This window comes from Amblyomma mixtum, chromosome 10 (genome assembly GCF_055824585.1).
Source record: "Amblyomma mixtum isolate Tamu chromosome 10, ASM5582458v1, whole genome shotgun sequence".
In the NCBI taxonomy this organism is placed as follows: domain Eukaryota; kingdom Metazoa; phylum Arthropoda; class Arachnida; order Ixodida; family Ixodidae; genus Amblyomma; species Amblyomma mixtum.
The window spans coordinates 163,663,661-163,685,241 of NC_143021.1; the positions used below are offsets into that span (position 1 = coordinate 163,663,661).

The 21,581-nt window shown below is 46.4% G+C and overlaps 1 protein-coding gene across 2 annotated transcripts in view; it reads right to left on the reverse strand.

The window, feature by feature from the left end:
* Positions 1 to 14,362: 14,362 nt before the first annotated feature.
* brun (trafficking protein particle complex subunit brun) overlaps positions 14,363 to 21,581 on the reverse strand; it is an 87,342-nt gene continuing 80,123 nt past the window's right edge. Inside the window, exons 22-24 of one of the 2 annotated variants that reach the window (XM_089562902.1) lie at positions 20,923 to 21,021; positions 19,329 to 19,453; positions 14,363 to 14,658 (exon numbers count right to left, since the gene is read on the reverse strand). In XM_089562902.1, coding sequence (XP_089419028.1) covers positions 14,476 to 14,658; positions 19,329 to 19,453; positions 20,923 to 21,021 — 407 coding nt within the window. In that variant the 3' untranslated portion in view covers positions 14,363 to 14,475. The remainder of the gene's footprint in view (positions 14,659 to 19,328; positions 19,454 to 20,922; positions 21,022 to 21,581) is intronic. The other variant, XM_089562903.1, reaches the window with a different exon arrangement.

The following is a 21,581-nucleotide window of genomic DNA, read 5'->3' on the forward strand; positions in this document are numbered from 1 at the left end:
TGCGACTTCGGTGGCAGTTCCATTTGTGAGCGACGCGGTCTCAGAATACCGGGTCAGGTAATCCGTCGCGACAACAATCCAACGCTTTCCATTAGTTGACTTTGGAAAAGGGCCAAGAAGATCCATTCCCACTTGTTGGAAAGGAGTTTTCGGTGGAGCAATAGGTTGAAGAAATCCGGCTGGTTTCATGGGGGGAGATTTTCGACGTTGACAGTCACGGCAGGTTTTAACATAAGATCGTACTGAAGGTAATAATTTCGGCCAATAATACTTCGCCCGAATTCTGGCAAATGTGCGACTAACTCCCAAGTGGCCGGCGGATGGTTCGTCGTGACAAACGCTCAAGATGTCAGGCCGTAGGTTCATAGGTACTACGAGTAGGAATGTCTCTTGTGATCTTTAAAAATTGCGCTTGTAGAGAACCCCACTTCGTAAATTGTATGACTGCAAGCCACGACGAAAAACAGGCGGTACCCGACCACCGCGGCCTTCTAGGTACTCGATGAGCGGCGCCAGCTCCTGGTCCTTGCGTTGAAGGTCAGCCATATGGGATTGAGTAATGGCCCCAATGAAGGGAAAATCGTCGGCGTTTTCCACTGCAGCGGAGTCTAAGGGCGCGCGTGATAAGCAATCTGCGTCTTGGTGTTTAAGTCCCGACTTATAAACAACGGTAACATCATACTCTTGAAGACGAAGGCTCCATCGAGCCAAGCGTCCAGACGGGTCTTTGAGGCTGGCCAGCCAGCACAGCGAATGATGGTCGCTGACAATACGGAAGGGTCGTCCATACAGGTATGGTCGAAACTTGCTTATGGCCCAGATTACCGCAAGAAACTCCTTCTCCGTCGTTGAATAGTTCGCCTCCAATCGGGATAGTGTTCGACTCGCGTAAGCTATAACTCGTTCTACGCCATCTTGCCACTGGGTAAGTACAGCCCCAAGGCCAACGTTGTTGGCATCAGTGTGGACGTCAGTCGCTGCGTTTTCATCGAAATGGGCGAGTATGGGGGGCCTGTAGAGGCGGCTTCGGAGCTCCTGGAAAGCTTGTTCTTGATCGCCTCCCCACAGGAAGGGTATGTCTTCTCTGGTTAGGGCTGTCAATGGTTCAGCTATCTTGGAGAAATCTTGGACGAAGCGTCGGTAGTAAGAGCAAAGGCCCAGAAATCGCCGAAGTGCCTTTTTATCGCTGGGACGTGGAAAACTTGACACTGCGGTAGTCTTGTCGGGATCAGGGAGAACGCCGTGTGCACTGACAACATGGCCAAGAAAGCGAAGTTCTTTGAAAGCGAAATGGCATTTCTCCGGCTTGATTGTTAATTGTGCGCCTTTGAGTGCTTGAAGCACAATGCGCAACCGGTCCAGGTGTTGCTCGAAAGTAGGCGAGAAAACGACGACATCATCTAAGTACACTAAGCACGACTGCCACTTCAGACCTGATAAAACCGTGTCCATCATACGTTGTAACGTGGCCGGCGCAGAGCAAAGACCAAACGGAAGCACCATAAACTCGTATAGGCCGTCGGGCGTCACAAATGCAGTCTTCTCTCGGTCTCTCTGATCCACCTCGATTTGCCAGTATCCGCTTTTGAGGTCTAATGAGGAGAAGTACCTGGCATCGCGTAGACGGTCGAGGGCATCATCAATCCTGGGGAGCGGATAGACGTCCTTTTTGGTCACGTTGTTTAGTTTCCGGTAATCGACACAGAATCTCAGGGTGTCATCTTTCTTCTTGACGAGGACTTCTGGCGACGCCCATGGGCTCGTCGAAGGCTGGATTACGTCATCCGCAAGCATCTCATCCACTTGCGTTTGAATGGCTTCACGTTCCTTAGGAGAAACCCGGTACGGGCGTTGGCATATCGGTAACGTGGCCTCATCGGTTATGATGCGGTGCTTGGCGACAGGAGTACGACCGACCTTGGAGCCAGTGGCGAAGCAGTCTGCGAAATCAGTCAGAAGAGCCGAAAGAAGATTCCTTTGATCGGGCGTCAAGTCCGGGCTAATTTTAACGGTTTGAAGGAGACGGCAAGATGTAGCCTCCTCTTGAGGGTTGGCCCCGGCGGTGCACAAACGAGGCGAGGCAGTTACGTCGTGAAGGAAGGCAACAGCCGTTTCCTTGGCGAGGTGCCGCATCTCCTTAGCAAAATTCGTCAGGAGGACAGTAGCACAACCGTTATGGAGTTGAACGAGTCCTCGAGCAACGGCTATCTCCTTCTCGAGAAGTAGCGGGAGGTGCCCATCCGCGATGCCCTCGTAGTCGTGAAACAAGTCATGCGCACAAGAACAAGCACACTAGACCGTGCTGGCACCCTCACGTCATCGTCGACAATACGCAGAACGTTGAGTTCCGGATCCTCGATTTCAATGCGCTCCACGGCCCGTTTCGTCGAGACCGTGACACGCGCTTCTTTCAGGTCAATGACAGCGCCGTTAGTTTGCAGGAAGTCTAGGCCAAGGATCAAGTCTTTCGAACACTCGCGAAGTACGACGAATTCTCCGACATACACAAAACCCCGGATGCCGACACGCGCTGTGCACTTGCCTACAGGGGTAATCAAGTGACTCCCCGCCGTGCGAATTTTCGGGCCGGACCAGTGCGTCAATACTTTCTTCAATTCGCAGGCAAGGCCGTGGCTCATTACCGAGTAATCAGCACCGGTGTCTAGTAACGCCGTTACATCGGCTCCATCAATCTTTACGCGCAAATCGGATGTAGTGTGTCGGATGCTGTCGCCACCTGTCCCAAGCGGAATGTCGTCGTATCGGTCGAAGGTAGCCCGTCGGATGCTGTTGCTACCTGACCCCAGCGAAATCTCGTCGAGTCGGCGTGACGAGGACGGAGTATTTTCACAAGGGGGGGCAATGACACATGCCTTCCTTAGAAGATGAGGAAGAACGCAACGGGCCATTGGAGAAAGACGAAGTGACTCTGCTCCGTAGTGAGAGGTAGATTATGCGCTGGAAGCGTGCCCAGCACCTCCACCAGATTTGTAACGTAACGTTACAAAGAAGTCTCCTGCGCCGAGGAACACCGGCAGCCAGTCAGGTCAGCACGAGACGGAGCAGAGTCACTTCGTCTTTCTCCAATGGCCCGTTGCGTTCTTCCTCATCTTCTAAGGAAGGCATGTGTCAATATGACCTGCATAGAATTTATGCTGTGTAAGCAGGTTGGCGAGTTTGCCACTGTACGCCTAAGTTCTCCGCAACTAAAGCGTCTTTACGTTTTCAAACCTAAAGTCGTACCACAATTCACATAGTGCCTGAGTACCTTCCCGTGACACCTGTCCAACATTCCTGGATAAAAATTTTGAAAATCGGAAAGCTTTAGTGCACCGTTATGGAAATATTGAAGGTAATGGTCCGTTCTTGTGCCATGTAGAAAAATCTTTCCTTAAAAGTGTTTCCATCAAAACCCTTCCATCAAATACACCTTTATATGAAAATATTGCGTTTATGAGCGGCTTCCTGCTCAAAAATGCTTTTCTCCTGAATTGTTCGGTATGGAAACACAACCAGCTGTTACCCTCGTACACACTTAACAGAATATTTTCGGTGGGTGCCGTGAAAGCAGGAAACGATTTTTCCTACCTTAAGAAGTCTGCGCTTTTAGAGTATCGATGCCTGCGCTATACTGCTAGCTGCGGAATTATTGCGCATTCGCTTCTGGCGTGGAAGATTGATGCCGTGTTTTTTTTTTTAGAAAAGTACATTGTTTTGTGAATTTCACACTCTACTTATTGGGGCCTTTAGGGCCACAAAGCATCACATAAGCTACTTCAATCGTACAAAACCACTAACGTTTAACGTCTTTTCAATAGCATACGCAGCAGGCAACGCTGCGTAGGTTTGCAAAGTGCAGCACCTCTCCCTTCGACTTGAATCGACAAGCATCAAAGCACGGGGGTTGCCTACGCTCCATGTCGATGAAGAAGAGAGTCCCGGAGACCATGTCTGCCATAAAAAAAGACGGCCGCGACGAGGAGCCAGATCATATTGCACGGTGCATATTGCATATTGCAGATCATATATGGAACTGTGAATAATCTTCGGATGAATTTGCTCTTCTCGAGCATTGAGACGGAAAATTTTCGTTGCGATGTCCTAGCAGCTGGTTGTTACAGCAGAGGTGCTCGAGGCTGTGGCTCCGTGCTGGGCTTGCACACGCTGGGAGCAATATTGGGACGGGGCTCCTCAGACGGGAGGCGGCACTGAGGTGGCAAGCTCATCGATTCGAACCTAGAGGCTTGAAATTACCGGCTTAGCTGGCGTCGGGACAGCGGGGACCAGTGGTGAATTCAGCTAGTTCAGCTAGAGGCTTCAGGCGGTTAATGGCCATTTTGCCGGCAGCCCCAAGGACAAGGCGAATCGGCTATTGTAGGTGCTGCAGAAACAGGTGTCAAAGCAGCACGGCATGGATGGAGGCTTTTCGGTCACGAAACATCTGCCCCATCCGATCGCCAGTCCATTCCGGAAGAGTACCGGCCGCCAAAATTCCCGCAGGTGAAGACCTGCTGGATGCAGGAGCGTTCCAACGCTGCGGTTCCCTCCAGCACCTTCCTGTCCAGGGTATCTCCTGTGGCTTCAGAAAAAACGTTCGCCAGGTTACCGGCCATCTCAGGAAAAAGCTTCGAGACAACTTGATAGTAGCGCTTTGTCTCCGATCTGATGTGGTGAGGACTGAACTACGCCTATACCCGGAGAATCCATACTTGCAGGTTCTTGAGCCTGAAAGATAGAAGAAGAAACCTCTGCTGCCGAATGTCCTGCTTTGGCTGGTTCGGTTCTGTGGACGGGCTGCCAGTACCGTCCATGGCTCTACGCCTTGTGACCACTTGTGGGCGCAAGGCTTGGGCTCGAAGCGAAAAAAAACTCTCAGACGTAATGGCCCCCTTTGCCATATCCTGAACTGCTTTGCCGTTGCCGTTACAGGAGTACAGAGACCCGCCCACTGCCTGTCCGAACGCGTTGATTGGACTCGATTCGTGAGGCGCGCGCGCTGCTGCCAGACACCTGAAGCCATCTGGCACCCTCATGGCAGTGTGCGCATGCGCACCGGCAGAGTGCGGTTTGCCGGTAGTCCGGAAACGGTAACGCGGCACACGGTATGCTAAAGGTGCCTAATGAAGCTAGAAGTCTACAACTGTCGCGTGTGGTCATGTGCGCATATCCCAGCCATTCTTTGTTTCATTATTCTCCGCCTAAGTTTGTTTTTATACAAAGCCTTACGGGGGGCTAGGAACGCGTCTTCACCGAACGACAACTCCCTAAGGAAGCGATATGAAGTCGTAATTGAATCCTGCATGGCCTGGCGATAAGTGCAGGTGATATTAGGTATAGTTTTGTATTCAGGTAGTGAAATGCTCACAACGTGAGTGATGCCGCGGGCAGCAGGGTTTGTCAGCAGCGGTAGGACACTACAAAGGTTCGGGTCAAACCCGCATAGTGCTCTTGCGATGACGGGCCCGGTATTCAGCTACATCATTCCCGTTTTAGTGATTCGCAACTTCGCCTCCGCTTTTCAACCATTAATGCAGGGTTGTGCAGTTCTAACAGCTATTCATAATTCGCGAGATTCATTTCGGAAAATACATGTGCTTGCGGAGATTGCTCGTTTCCTGTAAGTGAAAAAACAATCTAGTTCAAGGACGGCAAGGGGCGCTTTTGGCCTCTCGAATTTAAGCACGAATTTTTTTGGATGTCGTCGTTTTTTCTCTAAAATTCAGATTTAAAGCTCATCTTTCTACCTTAAGCTATTGAAAAGTGTTGCACCTCACTTTTACAGCTTACGCTATTACATCACTATTACAACACGCGCCAGAACGAGTGAATAAATGTCTAAATAACGTAATGGTTAAGGCAGCCGACAAAACGAAGATTGTGAGTAGCCCGGGCGCCGTCCGTATGCAACATCTCGTTATCGACACACATATTGCTCAAGCCTGTTCGGCTCTCGAGAGAGCTGTGGGATTGCGCTCATGTGCTGAAACACTTCAAAGCAGACGTGCTCTGAAAATCAGCTCAGCACCTTATACCTACATATCACGCCATTTGAACGTCGAACGAAAATAATATTTATCAGTCTAGCAGGAGAACAGCAGTTCGCAATTGATGGCTCGGTGCTGTAATTCGCAAGAGAATATGTCTACTTAGGGCAGGTAGTCACCTCTGATCCGGATCATGAGAGGGAAATAACTAGTAGAATAAGAACGGGGTGGAGCGCATATGGCAGGTTCTCTCAGACCATGACTGGCAGTTTACCAATATCCCTCAAGAGGAAAGTATGCAACAGCTGTATCTTGCCGGTACTCACCTATGGGGCAGAAACGTGAAGGCAAACAAAGACGTTTCAGCTTAAGTTAAGAACAACGCAGGGAGCTGTGAAAAGAGAAGTGATAGAGGCGTAACGTTAAGAGATCGGAAGCGGGCGGAGTGGGTGCGGGAACAAACGCGGGTTAATGACATCCTAGTCGAGATCAAGAGGAAGAAATGGGCTTGGGCAGGGCATGTAATGCGAAGGCAAGATAACCGCTGGTCCTTAGGGGTAATGGAGTGGATTCGAAGAGAAGGCAAACGTAGCAGGGTGCGGCGGAATGTTAGGTGGGCAGATGAGATTAAGAAGTTTGCGGGGATAGAGTGGCGCAACTGACGAAGGACAGGGTTAACTGGAGAGACATGGGAGAGGCCTTTGCCTTGCAGTGGGTGTAGTCAGGCTGATGATGATGATGATGAACAGCGACCTATACAGGATTGGAAGAGCATGATTTGTACCATGTTACAATGAGGACAGCCTACAGAGCGCAGTGTTGTCTTTTAAGCTCGGTGAGAGGTCCGAGCCCATTCCCCGCTCTAACGCAAGATGTCAATTCCTCACTGCGTACAAGAAGTGGCCGGCAGTGGCGCTCAATACAAATGACGTTTAAAAGCTTGGTTAAAAAACAAAAAAACAAGGTGGTGCGTGTTCGCCCGCTCGGCGTTTTGAACAAGTGCATGATTCTTAAGCAGCTGTGAAGTTATAATTAAGCATCAAAAGTGTTCCATAAGCAGCGAATAAAGTTCTACGCTTTATTTCTTCATTTTTGATCGAAGTCATTTCTTACTGGCAGCGATGGTTAATTATAAATAGTTTTCCAAAGCCATTGGAACGTGCTTATTTTCAGTAAACGGGATGTTGGAGCTTCAATTAATGGCCGCAGTGGTCGTGTTTCTAAGCAGAGAGAAAGCACGAACTCCTGTTTCTGGAACGCTATTTGTAAGAAGACCCGGAGGGGCCGAAAGTTTATGCTTCTCCCGAATGACGTTTCGCTTAGCCTACAAATGTGCTATGGAGATCTGAAAGCATGCAATCGAGGACGATGATTTAACAAACTGCTCTTCGTCAAGCAATTCAATAAAGGTATTTCCCAAGCGGTTTCGATGAAAGTCCAAATTTTCAGCCTTGAATTGTAACCTCAGCAGAAGCTTAGCCTTTTTTCGCAGAACCAGAAGCTTGTGCGAGCAGAGAGCTGAAGCATCCCAAGGCGGCGGTGTTGTATAACTCAGTCGGCGAACGCGTTACGAGCAAATCTGTCCTGCGTCAGGCGTAATAACGCTCCACTAAGAACGCCGGAGTAGTTGAACTTTGTATTTTCCATGTTGGTACAGCAGAGTTTCACTCCTGCTGCTAAATTTCAGTAAAACGGGCTTTTTAACTTGTGTTGTATCGTTCAGCGTGTCTGGGGTTGAGTTTCGGAACATTTTTTTTCGTAGCAAATGTGAGGAAGCTGATTAGACTCGATATACAAATTTCACATTTAAGCATCTATTTCCTTGTCAGAGAAAAACTACCTGCATAGAATTTTGCCGCCAATATATTTCTATTCCCATCACAATGAAGGGAGCAGCTATAAAGGAGAGAGTATGGTTTGTAATATCCTCAATAGCATTCAGCAACGAACAGCTTATTTAGGGTTGAGTAAACTTTTTTTCTCAGTCCGCCCCGTCGCCCTGCCTCATCGGTGTCGCTGTCAGAACGGCACGTGTCTATTTATCCTGCAATAATGGTTGAAAAGCGAAGGCGAAGTTGGGAAGCACTAAAACGGTAATGGTGTCAACCAGGCAAGCACGGGAAAAGCTACTCGAGTTCTACAAGCTCCAAGATAAGAAAGGCAAACTGGTCGTTGATAAGCTGCGCATCGACAAAAATACCTGCGTATATTATAGCGCCTAAATAGTATGCAGAGTGGTGTTGTAAGTATTTGTGCGTCCTATTCACTCGATCTTTGAAAGAAGCTGTTTTACCGTGTGATTGGAAAACTGCTAGAATTAAGCCTTTGTATAAAAGTGGAGAGAGGACATGTACAGAAAATTATCGCCCTATTTCGTTAACTTCGACAACGTGCAAATTATTAGAACATATCATTCATAAGCATCTAACTTATTTTCTCGGCGAGCATAATGTACTGGCAGATGTTGAACAGGGTATTCAACATGCACTGAGCTGGTCGAGACGATCCATGATTTTGCAACAGCAGTCAACGAAGGAAAACAAACAGATGTTATCTTCATGGACTTTAGAAAATCTTTCGATAAGGTTTCGCACAAAAAACTTCTTCATAAACTCAGTTTTGTTATAAATAATAAACAGACATTAACACGGATACGATCGTACCTATCTGATCGCCATCAGTTTGTCAAAATACATAAAACCCGCTCCAATCATGTTCCTGTCGATTCTGGCGTCCCCCAGGGATCCGTCCGTGGCCCCCTACTGTTTTTAATATTTATTAATGATATTGTTAATGACCTGTCAGTAGGTATTAAGTTATATGCGGACGACTGTGCGCTGTATGAGAAAATAAGTTCGACTGACGATCAAATTAGGCTGAATAATGATTTTAAAAAACAGTTTCTTGGTGTGAGAAGTGGCAAATGTCAATTAATTTTGAAAAAACGGTATTTATGAGAATAGCACCTCAAAAGAACCCTCTTCTATATCACTATACTGCTAATAGCAATTTTTTTCATGAAGTTACAGAATATAAGTATCTATGCCTATGGATTTCTGATAACCTCTCTTCGACCAAAGATGTAGACTATATTTCATCAAACGCTCTCCGAAAGCTCTTTTTCTTATGACGCTCGCTTAAATTAGCGACCCCTGGTACACGCCTCCTTGCCTACAACACTATTATTAGACGAATCTTACAATATGCAGTCATTATCTGGGACCCGTTGACAAAGGTAAACATAAATGAACTTGAAAGAATCCAAAAGAAAGCAGTAAGCTTTATATATAACTCTTACGGGCGAGCATCCGTCAGTGATCTCCTCAAAAAAAGCGGCTTACCCTCTATTCCTAACATAAATCACATACATGTATGTCGCTTAAAATCTTTCTTTCAGTTAATAATAAATTCTTCTTTCAGTTAATAATAAATTCAAAGTTGACACCTCTAGTATCCTTACTTATTCCTCGGGGTAGCTCCAGACGCCACGCGACAATGATTTGTTCCGCACCCCGGCCGCGCTTCTCCTGAGCCGCACTTGGAAAGTTGAGCGCGAGGGGGGGACAATCGAGTACAAAAAAAAAAATGCCTAGCTTATCCCTCTCTCGATTCAGGAATTTCCTGTCTTCAACGCGTTCTGCGGCGTTCTTTCGTGCGGTAGCTATGCGTGCTCCTCTGTGGCCCGCTGCGAATTTCACCCGTCCTACAAGAACTACCGCAGGGTCGTCACAATGGGTCAGGTGGCCTTCGTTTTATCTGAACCCTTCCTGTCAGTCTTGCCTTTGTGCGGTGCCTATTGCACCTGGCGTGCCGCGATGACAACCTCGGACGATTACGCTATTGGCCGGCCTTTAACCTTACAGTGTCCTCGGCCCGTACTTTGTCCGTTCTCTGGAGAGCACCCCTTGGTTTGGCTCTCCTTGCGCGCGGCCGCCTTCCAGAAACTGCCCTAGGAGATCGGCCTCGCGGTGTCCTCACCCTCCGCATCTTCTCTCTGACGCAGCACCGAGCCGCATTTCCCACTTGGTTTTGAACAATGGGCTCGTGCTTTTGGCGAGTCACTGCATGTCGCAGTATCTGACTCTCCCGACGGCAGTTTACCTCCTGCTGAGCATAACTTGCTCTCCTGAGGCTTGCTTTTCGATCCTACGACCCTAACGCTCTGGCCCGTAACTTGATCTGAGTCACGCTGTTCGGCTAACGCAGCGTTATTGTCCTGGGTACTACCCTCTCGATCGCAGCAATCAGCCTCCTTCCCGGAAAGTGCATGCTCCTCTGGAGTCAAAACCGCCGCGCTGCACATTTCCTTACTGCTAGCATTAGTGCCCTCATTATCCCCCGAGCCCTCACGGCTTGCGGATATGCACTTTCCGCTAGCCTTAGTGCCCACATTATCCCCCGAGCCATCACGGCTTGCGGATATGCACTTCTCGCTAGCCTTAGTGCCCACATTATCCACCGAGCCCTCACGGCTTGCGGATATGCACTTTTCGCTAGCCTTAGTGCCCACATTATCCCCCGAGCCCTCACGGCTTGCGGATATGCACTTTCCGCTAGCCTTAGTGCCCACATTATCCCCCGAGCCCTCACGGCTTGCGGATATTCACTTTTCGCTAGCCTTAGTGCCCATATTATCCCCCGAGCCAGAACTAGGTCCGGTTTGCGCAGCTTTTTCCAGTCCATGTCTGCTCCCAGGCGACGGCTAGTCTGTACACTACGTGGTCAGAGAAGATTCCCAGAAAATCTCTGGAGCCACATGACATTACCTAGGTTAACAAATTTCCAAAGTTGTACAACCCGGCAAAACTCAGAGACAAAACCGTGCACTTACCCATACCAGAGCCAGGACGCCGCGCAGACCATCACACCACTGCCATCCAGTAGATGTGACGGGTGGTCGGGACCAGGGTCTTCACCGCATGAGGACGAAGCAGGCGCAGACTACGGAGGGAAGTCTTTAGGAGGAGTAGTAAACTTGGAAGGTTTATTTACATTATGTACAATAAGCAAGGGGACCAAAGGTCAGGAAAGGGATGAAGCTGTCGACAAGAGGTCAGGGAAGAAGCACTGTGACACAGCACAGATTGCTGCTTAAAATGCAGTTCACATTCCCCAGGCCCCCAGCTAGGGAATCTGATCTCTGGGCGAGTGTCCAATGGGCATTTAGCTTCTTCTTAGGCTCCGCCCTCGCCACGTGACCGCGCATACCGCACAGACACACACACACTGGCAAGGAGGAACTTGGCGCCTGGCCGTCGCGAACTGTTTGGTTTGCCGCGGGCCGACCAGGCCCAAAGGTCGTTCGCTGCTGAGTGACGATCCTGATCGTGGGAGACGCGAGTGCTGACGGCTCCCACCGGTGACCTCTTCAGGTCGGTGGAAGGGACAAATCTGCCGTGACCACCCCCGCTTTGTCGGCTGCTCAGGGGGCACGCGGCCAATGGGAATTGGCGCCGCCGTCTCCTCTTCTAGGCCACAGCAGAGTGCAGTTCGGCACCTGCAGTGCCGCATTCAGCATCGCCGGCGAAGGGGATTAAAGCCTTTGTTCACGCCGACGCCGTCGCCAGAAGCCGCCCCCAGGCCAGCGTTTCCTTGCGTCTTCTGTTAAAAACAGCGCCTTTGATCAGCGTAGCCCGATGGCGCCAGCCCGGCTCGCCGTTCTCCGCTGGCTGGGCCCCCGATCACAACAGTAACCTTAGTAGAATTGCGAAAGCAATTGAGCGCGTTGTCCCTTCTTCGCTTCGTTCTTTCGTTGTTGCCTCTCTTACGCGCTCTCCATAACGAGTGCAATCCACTGAGGCGAAGCGCATATATGAGAGATCAGTGAGATCAACTGAGTGTTGTTGACAGTCGCGTGTCCTAGTCTGCGGTAGTTTTTCATCATAGAAAAGCAATTAATTAGCAGATACTAATTAGCTAACTTTTTAATTATTGCCTTCAGGAAGAAAGTGTCAATGCAAGAGTTGTACATCCTATTGAAAAATAACCATTTGCCGTGTTTGCAACAAGGTACCACTGATACAGCTTCTTTTATTTGCCTTAAAAGAAAGCCCGCGAAATACAAAAAGAACCACGTGGTGGATGGATGGATGGATGGATGGATGGATAGGAGCGCCCCCTTTGAAACGGGGTGGTGGCAATTGCCACCATGCTCAGCTTTTCTTTATTTATTATTTTTTTTGTTTACTGTGTTGGCAATTCTCATTAAGATTCTCCATCAACTTTGCCTACGGTTTCCTACTATTCTAACCTTATTCCACATCTCTGCTTTTCAGCCACCAATCCTCCAATCGCTTTTTGCTGACTTCCACTGCAGATTTATTTACATGACCATTGTTATCTTTAAACCCTAGGGCCTCAGAAAGAGTGACTGTGCCTGCATCGACATCCGGATGGATACCATCACATTTGATTATGAGGTGTTCAATTGTTTCCACAGATCTACCACACACTGCACATGTGTCATCTTCGTTAAATTTCTTTTTGTAGCTGCGCGTTCTAAGACACCCTGATCTAGCTTCAAAAAGTAGGGCACTGCCTCTTGAGTTATCATAGAAAAATTCTTTCCTGATCTGCCTTTTCCAGAATCGATATAGTTCTACACTATGTTTCTTTTCCATTGAATTCATCCAATTTTTAACTTCCGCGTTTTTGACCTGTCGTCTAATGCTCTTTCTTTCTCCGTCATCATGACCGGCATACCGCAGTCGTGGCCTAGTGGTTTGAGCGCCCGTCTCGGCTGCGGGAGGTGGATGGTTCGAAACCAACCCACCGCCGGGCACCCACCGGTCAAAAGGGTACAAGCGTCCCCCGGCCTGGCGCTCGGCTTCCTTTAGGGGTGTACGTTTGGGAGAAGTGAAAAAGGGAAGCAGTTTCAGCGCTCCCAAACGACCGGTCAAGCAACTACATCCGCTTATGTTTGCAACGCTGTCCCGAACAGGGTTCGGCGTTTTGAGGTGGTGGCGAGATATGCGCCAGGAACTGCATGCTTATGCGTCATGGAAAGTAAACGGGCGCTGCTTTTCAAGCAAGGGAAGCGCGGCTCGCATGGAGCGCTTTTTCACGCAAATCCTCGCCTCGAGTGATAGGCATGTAGGCTATGTGGCCGTGCCGCCGCACTTGCACCGTCACGGACTGAAGAAGCGGTCGCTCTAGCGCCCACGCGAGAGTTGCTGGCGTATATATCGCAGCCATCGCAAAACGCCGAACCACGTTCGGGACAGCGTTGAAAAGATAAGCGAATGTCGTTTCTTCACCGGTCGTCTGGGAGCGCTGAAACTACTTCCCTATCGCACGGTTCTTTTTGTATTTCGCGGGCTTTCTTTTAATTAAGGCAAATAAAATAAGCTGCATCAGTGGTACTTGGTTGCAAACACGGCAACCGATTATTTTTCTATGGGATCTACAATTCCTGCATTGACACTTTCTTCCTGAAGGCAATAATTAAAAATTTAGTTAATTAGTCTCTCGTAATTAATTATGTTTGCATAGTAAAAAAATACTGCAGACTAGGACACCCGACTGGCAACAACCCTCCGTTGGCCTCACTGGGCTAAGGGCACTTCGCCTTTTTTAAAAGCTTGGTTACATTTAGCTGGGACACCCTGTATATACACCCCCCCGCGAGGCGACACCTCCTCTCCGTCTACCCCAGCGGAGCACATCTGGTGGAGCGAGCGGCGACGGCAGCGGCGTCGACGGCGGCGCCATCTGTTGGAGCGCGGCTGCGGCGTTGCTAGGCAACGGCGGCTCAAGGTCGTCCGTGGGCCAACGCATACGGCTGAAGTGCGACCATGCGACGAGCCGAGCTGGCTGGGGTAGTGTTCCTTTCACAACAAAAAACAGCAGTTGCTAACACTGGGTCATGATCCGTGTTATCCTGTATTACACCGCTAGACAATCGCAACAGTAAATGAAATCAACTTCTTAATGTTTGACATTATCAAACAAGCCAGGTATCAAAATTTTAGAGCTTATATTTTTTTTCTCGTGGTTAGCTTCTTGTTTAGATAAGTTTTACCAACGGACTACTCTTTTGCAGTGGAGGAATTGTGTGCGGTGGTCCTGAGTGTGGGCGGAGCTTCACTGTAGACTGAAGTGAAGAGAAGGAAAGCATAGCAGGGGCCGGCAGAAAGTTAGGTGGGCAGATGACGTTACGAACTTTGCGGGAATACGGTGGCCGCAACTGGCGAAGGACAGGGTTAATTGGACAGACATGGGAGAGGCTTTTGCCCTGCAGTAGGTGCAGTCAGGCTGATGATGGTGATGATGAATGGGTGATTCTATATCTTCAGTCTTTTCCTCTTCTTACCCTCGCTGCAAATCGTTTTCAGGGCCCTTTAATTACTGCAGCAGAGTTAGTGGAGTACATGCCACCGTGAAAATTACGTAACTGTTTATTAACATTTCATCACGCACAGTAACAATGTTAAATGGTTTCAGTGTGTGTTTTACATAACACCACATGGTGCAGCCACCTAAGAATGCTTCATCAAAGGGGTGCCACGGTGACTTCGATGGGTGGGCAGCACTTCCAGACGCGCTCGTCATCTCTGAGACCGACTGGCGGGCGCTGCTGCTGTTGCTGGGCACGGCAGCTGAGCTCCAGCTTGTACACCCCCGTCAGTAGGAAGGCCAGTGTGAACTCATGAGCCTCGCTCGCACCCGGATCGACCTGCAAAGTGCAGTCGCACTGCCTCTATCAACACCAACATTGACGGTCTTGACCGCTGGCAGTGCGTTGTACACCTCACTCAAGAAAGCACTGTCACACCAGAAAGCGTTAGTCACATGCACAAAGGAAGGAAACTGGCGTGCTCCCAGCATTGCAGGGTTCGCAAGTCGGGAAAGCGACACGTGATTGGCCAGGTGCGTCCCTTTAACCCTTTCAGGCGCTTTGTACACAATTGTGCAAGCGGCATACTTACAGCTTTTTCTGAGAAACTGGAGCACTTAACAGCGATTTCATTGTTTCAGTGAAATTGAGCACCCTTCTTGTTGCAAATAAGTTGCTTTTTTGTATCATGTAGCGAATGCAGTAAATAATATTTCACATAAGAGTTGAGCTAGGTAGCATTTTGTCCGCTGCTTTTGTGCAGACAAATTTTGCCGCCAGTGAAAACATAGATTGTTTTTGCTCAATTTCGAGTGTAATGTGAATCTTCGAAACACAAAGCAATTCCACAATCCCTAGGATGTTTACTTGACACACGAGAACATTTCGATGTTATTATTTCTAACAAATCAGACACTTTGTACGGAATTCTCCACATTGTTGTAAGAACTGACCTGCCGGTCTTTCATGTTCTAAAACTAACGAATTCCCTTTCCTGAGGCCTGAATATACTACTTAGGTGAAAAAATAATTGATGTCAGTCAAAACAAAAAAAATGGCGCCGGAAGGGTTAAATGCCAGCATGCTGGCAATAGAGAGGAACAAGAAACCCAAATACAGATGCAGCAGGTTTATACTGTGGTGACTTCATGAGATAAAGTATACATCACTTAATGGCGCAGTCTACACGCCATGTGAGTGTGGTCATTAGAGCTTGATAGCCAGCACCTGGCAATCTTAATGCAACAAACACATATTTTGATGAAACTACATTAAAACAAGCGAGTAGAGTAAGAGCAAGTTATGTCACATAAGATGAACGCTTTTCATGCCTTCAAAAAGCACGCAAAAGAAGTGAGCTGTCGCCAAATAATCATGGGCAACCAGTAGAAAGCCAACCATGTAGAAACCCAGCCATTGGAACTTAATTCCTGGCATAACGCGGTCTCTTCCATTAAACTATCGGTGCCACATGATGTTTTCTTTGTGTTGTGTTCATTGTACATTGCTTCAATTTATTAGTTACTGCCTATCACATTGCTCGCGCTATGTATTCAACCATGTTATATGTAATCTTTTTGTGGGTGTATTGTACATAGTCATTTTTACAAATTGTTACTCCTGCAATAGCCCCAATAGGGGCTGCAGTATGTAAAAATAAATAAATGTACTTGTGCACATGTTCACAGCATGCATGCAGCATTTACAGGCAATCAATACCAATCATCAAGTGTGAAATGGACATTTGCAAATGAATACCGACAATACGAATACCTGCCCACTATGTTCCAAAACGCACCAATCATCGCCACACGGTTTTGAATTTCAACAATTAACACCTTATCAGCATTTCAGTCCTTCTTGCATCGTGCTTCAGGTCAATGGAATCACCTTCCTGCTGAAATCTTCGACATCAGTGATAACCACCATTTTCACAATGCATGAGCTAACATTGTATAAATAACAAAATTTTTATACCACTCATTGTTCTTGTTTATGCATTTCTTGTTTGTAAGCACTCCCTTCTTTAATGCCTCTAGCCCTGAGGATTCAATAAATAAATAAATATTCAATCTTAGACATTTGTAACAAACTAAAATTATAAACGAAATGTCTGGAGCAACAAAGTTACGACTTTTATGTCCTATAGTAAAAAAACATGGCTACTTGCAAAAATGTAATCATTATAAGAGCAGTTTGCTCTTCAATGTGGTCTAGAGCACATAGCATGTGTCTTTTTATCTGACAAAACTGTTCCATAAAGTAGCTTGTTATTTTTTTGAATGACTCTATACTGAATCCAATCAGGAAAGGTGCCAGGCAGGTGGATAAAATTTGTGACAGTATGTGCTCCATACTTACAGGAGGTATTCTGAGGGTTGGAGTGGGAAAAATTAGTTACGAGCGTTAATAGGGAACACCTAACGAACCCTCCAATTTCCTAATGCATTGCAGCTGCACGGCTGAGGATAAAAGACACAATGTACAACTGTAGACTTAAAAGCGAATACTGCCATGATGTAAGAAGGGGGGAGGGGCATGCATAGGGCATTATATTCACACTTTTATTGTAGGTGCGAAAAATAAAATAAAGCACAGCATAATTCAGTAAGAGCACAAATTAGCCTAACTAAGTAAATGTGCCTCCAACGCCGTTTAACTTGGAAGCTTTAAAATGTGACCCAGGAAGTAAATTTCATTCAGAGATGGCGTGAGAGAAAAAAAAACAACTGTACTTGAAATAAATAAAACTTCCGCACAGGTAGACCAGTGTGCTCAGAATAATACTGTCCTCCTCTACTTCCCTAGATGTCAGCACACACAATTAAGGGGGGAGCCTGGTCTTGAAAATTTTTTTTATTAATCTAGTCATAGTTATGAAATTTTCAGGGCACATGTATTTTTCTGCGCTGATTCTAAATATGTCATTTAATTGATGTAAAACAATTTCTTGAGCAATTATGCACTCTTTATACAAGTATTTTACGAAGAGTTCTCAAGAAAATTTGCTGTGGGAAACTCACTGAAATGTATGGCATTGGGTTCTCTTGACACCAAGGAATGCATTTAGGGTAAAATCGTCATCCTGGCTCTCATAGAACTTGAGTTACGGGGTACTGCAGCTGCCACTTCAGAAACAGGAATACACACTTTCCTTCTCATTTCTGAAGCGACATCTTCAAAACCCAGTAACTCGAGTTCTGTGATAGGCAGGATGATAATTTTACCTTTATTGCATTCCTTGGTGTCAAGAGAACCCAATGGCATGCATTTCAGCGAGTTTCCCACAGCAAATTTTTTTCAAAGCTCTTTGCAATATACATTCATGAAAATTATGTAAGTGCTCAAGGAATTGTCTTACATGAAATTAAATGACATATTTAGAATCGGCACACAAAGATACATGTTCCCTGAAGATTTCTTAACTGTGACTAGATTAATAAAAAATTTTTTTCAGGGCCAGGCTCCCCCCTTAAGTATGGCATTGTAGATTCTACTTGTACCCAATTAGTTCAGACTATACACGATTTTGCGAAAGCTATTAACAATAGTAGCCAAACAGATGCCATTTTTATGGATTTCGCCAAAGCATTTGATAAGGTCTCTCACAAAAAACTGCTTTCCAAAATTAATAGCACACTCAGAAATAACATAATCATTAATTGGATTTCAGCATATTTGAATAACCGTCAGCAGTATGTCTCTTTTGGGGAACATTCCTCTCAAACTGTTTTTGTTGACTCTGGCGTCCCTCAGGGCTCAGTGCTTGGGCCACTCTTGTTTATCATTTACATTAACGACATCGTGAAAGACATTCCAGTTAATATTAAACTATATGTGGATGATTGTGTGCTATACTCTGAAATTAAAAACATGTCAGATCAGGTAAAACTTAATGAGGCTCTTCAGAAAATTAATGCCTGGTGTGATGCATGGCAGATGCCTGTCAACTTTCAAGAAACCGTGTATATGAGAATCACTCACAAGAAAAGTCCACTGATGTTCCAATATTCATTTGATAACAACATTCTTTCCGAAGTCTCACACTACAAATATCTAGGGCTATGGATTACTAACAACCTTGACTGGACTAAACACATTGATCAAACTGTAAATAATGCAAACCGTAAACTTTTTTTTTCTTAGACGTGCATTGAGACTTTCCACACCCCGAGTTCGGCTTCTAGCGTATAAATCGATTGTCCTTCCAATATTAGATTATGCGGCAATAATCTGGGATCCATTCACCAAAACAAACGTAAATAAAATTGAAAAAATACAAAAGAAAGCAGTACGTTTTGTTTACAATAGCTATGGACGCACATCAGTAAGTGACCTCTTAAACAGGGCTGCTTTAATATCTATAACCGAAAGGAATCGCGTTGCTCGACTAAAGTTCTTATACCAATTGGTCAAAGGTCATTTTAAAATTAACATTGATCGACTAATATCCTTCTCTTCAGGTTATTCTACAAGACAACGTCACAATCTTACAATCACCCCTTTCACTCAGCGTAATAACTGCTTTAAATATTCTTTTTTTCCGCGAACAGTAACGGAGTGGAATCAACTTACTAACGACGGAGTCCTACAGCTATCTGTAACATCATTCATTGGCAACCTCAGTGCACAATAATGTCCTCTGTCATGCATTCCCGTTTCCCATTTTTTTTTAACTGAATTTAATATTGTGATCGTTTTGGTGCTCTTTTTTCATTTAATTAATTCCCTGTTGACCATGTTCACTGATGACTTGATAGTAGTGTATTTATATGCCCCAAACCTTAGTGTACTTTTTTGCTGTGTTACGTCATTGAGCCTTTCATTTTTGCTGTTGTGTTTTTGTTGCTTATTATTAATTTGTGGCCTTTGTACTTTTTTTTCTTAATATTTGTACTTACCTATTTTCTGTATGCTCACCCTGCGAAAATCCCTTCCTGGGATTGCAGTATTAATAAATAAATAAATAAAATGCGCGCACACACGCCCATAGGAATGAGTGGGCGTACATGTTCAATGAAGAGCTTGTCAGAGCCAACAAACACAGCCTTGGAGTCGAGCCGGTAGCTGAGGGTCCCATTCTGCCGGTCTTGGTAGCCCACAGCCGACAGCCAGAGACGCTGAAAGCTGACCTCTGCAGCAGAAACGAGCACGACAGAGAGAGTTATTTAATAAACCCTGTCCCGTAATGCCCACCAATTTGAAAGAGGACATGCAAGGGACGCAAACATGTTCTTTCAGAACTGATGCTATAGTAAGGTACAACTTTAAAAAAACAGCAGTTGCTAACACTGGAGCGCGGTCCACGGCATCCTTTATTACTCTGCTGGCCAATGGCAACAGTAAATGAAATCACCTTTATAATGCTTGACTGTATCAGACAATCCATGTATCAAGGTTCTAGAGATCATAATTTTTTTCTTGTGACAAAACTTCTTGTTTATGTAACAAAAAATGTTTACGCAGCGGACTACGTTTTTCGACGTGGAGGAATTCTGTGCGCAGAGCTTCACAGCAGACGTAAGTTGTATCGACTACAGTTTCAATGAGCCCTGCAGCGCCTCTAAAAAATAACCGCATAAGGATCACAAAAAATGCCGCTGAGTGTGTACGTCAGTGGAGATACTGTGCATAAGTGACACAGAAAACACGGAACATGCACATAACAGCAGGAAAACGAAACACGCATTGTCTGCCTGGCGTTATGTGCATGTTCTGTGTTCTCCGTGTCAGTTATGTGCAATATCTCCACTATGAAAACTAACCCCCGTTACTGCCTTGTGTACAGTGGCTTAGAAGCAATGTCGTCTTGAAGGAATTTGGTGCAAAGACTAACACCATATTTACAAAAGCAGGGGGCACTTGCAGATGCATGATGAAATTGCTTGACTGTGCGGCACGCATTTCTTAACTTGTTGCCTCTTAAATCAGGCTGAGGCTGCCGAAGACGACGCCGTGTTCACACAATGCTTTAGTTAACATATCGAATGAAATTTGCGTTATATTCGTAGCTGTGTAGTATTGGTGCAAATGTGGTACTTTCACAAGGCTAAACAATATCGAAAACCTGATAACATGAAATATGATAAGTGAAAGTAAATAATTGTCACATGAAGGGACGATAAGACCAGTATGGAAGGTATTTCTGAGTGTTTCTTTTATAAATCGATACTTTGTGTTTAGTAAGCAGCCAATTACCAGACAGCATCCTCAGAACTATGCCACCACCAACAACTGACACAGTGAGGATTTTTGTTGCTCCGAGTCACTTTACTATCACCATCATCATCACCAGCATGACTACGCCCACTGCAGGGCACAGGCCTCTCCCATGTCTCTCCAATTAACCCTGTCCTTTGCCAGCTGCGGCCACCGTATCCCACTTCACTACGTAGGGGTTTTACTGTATGTGGCATAAGAAACTCTCGCAATGCTTGCATAGCAAGACTGGGGTTGTTACAGTTGTGCCGTAAAGAAAAACAAACAACATAAAAAGTCTGGCAGCACAACACCCCTTCTCCGCTCCTGAAGCCACAATGACTCAGGGCGGGCACAAAGGGTCACTCTTCACTGTTGGCAGGTGTGGCAGCCAGTGAGACTCACGTGACACGTTGCGGAGCAGCACGCTCAACCGCAGGGGCTCCCCAACGGGGAACACATACTCCTGCTCGGGGCTGTGGAGCCTCCCGTCCACCTGCACCTCTGCACATTCCACAAACGGGGCACATGCAAGTTAAAGTTACAAATGCAACTCAACTACAAAGGTAACACTGCCTGTGCAGTTTCCTAGGGAGCAACACGCTGTTTAATAATGTCCATCCTAAAGAGACTAAAAAAAATTCCCGACGATTACGTTATTTCCTAATGCGAAATTTCGGCGCAGCTCATCAGCTGTTTCAGCCTTTCGATAGATTGAGGCAAAGAATTCGAGCAATACATCTATGTACAATTACAGACAACTTATTATTTTTCACACATATTCCTTCTTCAAGAAACACTCCACTAACAGTAAAGTTACACTTGAGAGAGATTCCAATACAAAAGAATTATTGCACTTAAAGTGCACTACCACAAGAGAGAGAGGCAAACAAAGAAAACACAATTTGTTCACTGAAGCTTAAACGGCGGCTCGGGCGGTCAACGCCCTTCTTATATGGGCTCGCTCGACGTCTGTCTGTTCTTTGCACCAAGGCAGACGTGCACATACACACAAGGTCGGCTGTGCAATCTCCTTCTCGCACTGGGTGCACGTCCTCATTGGT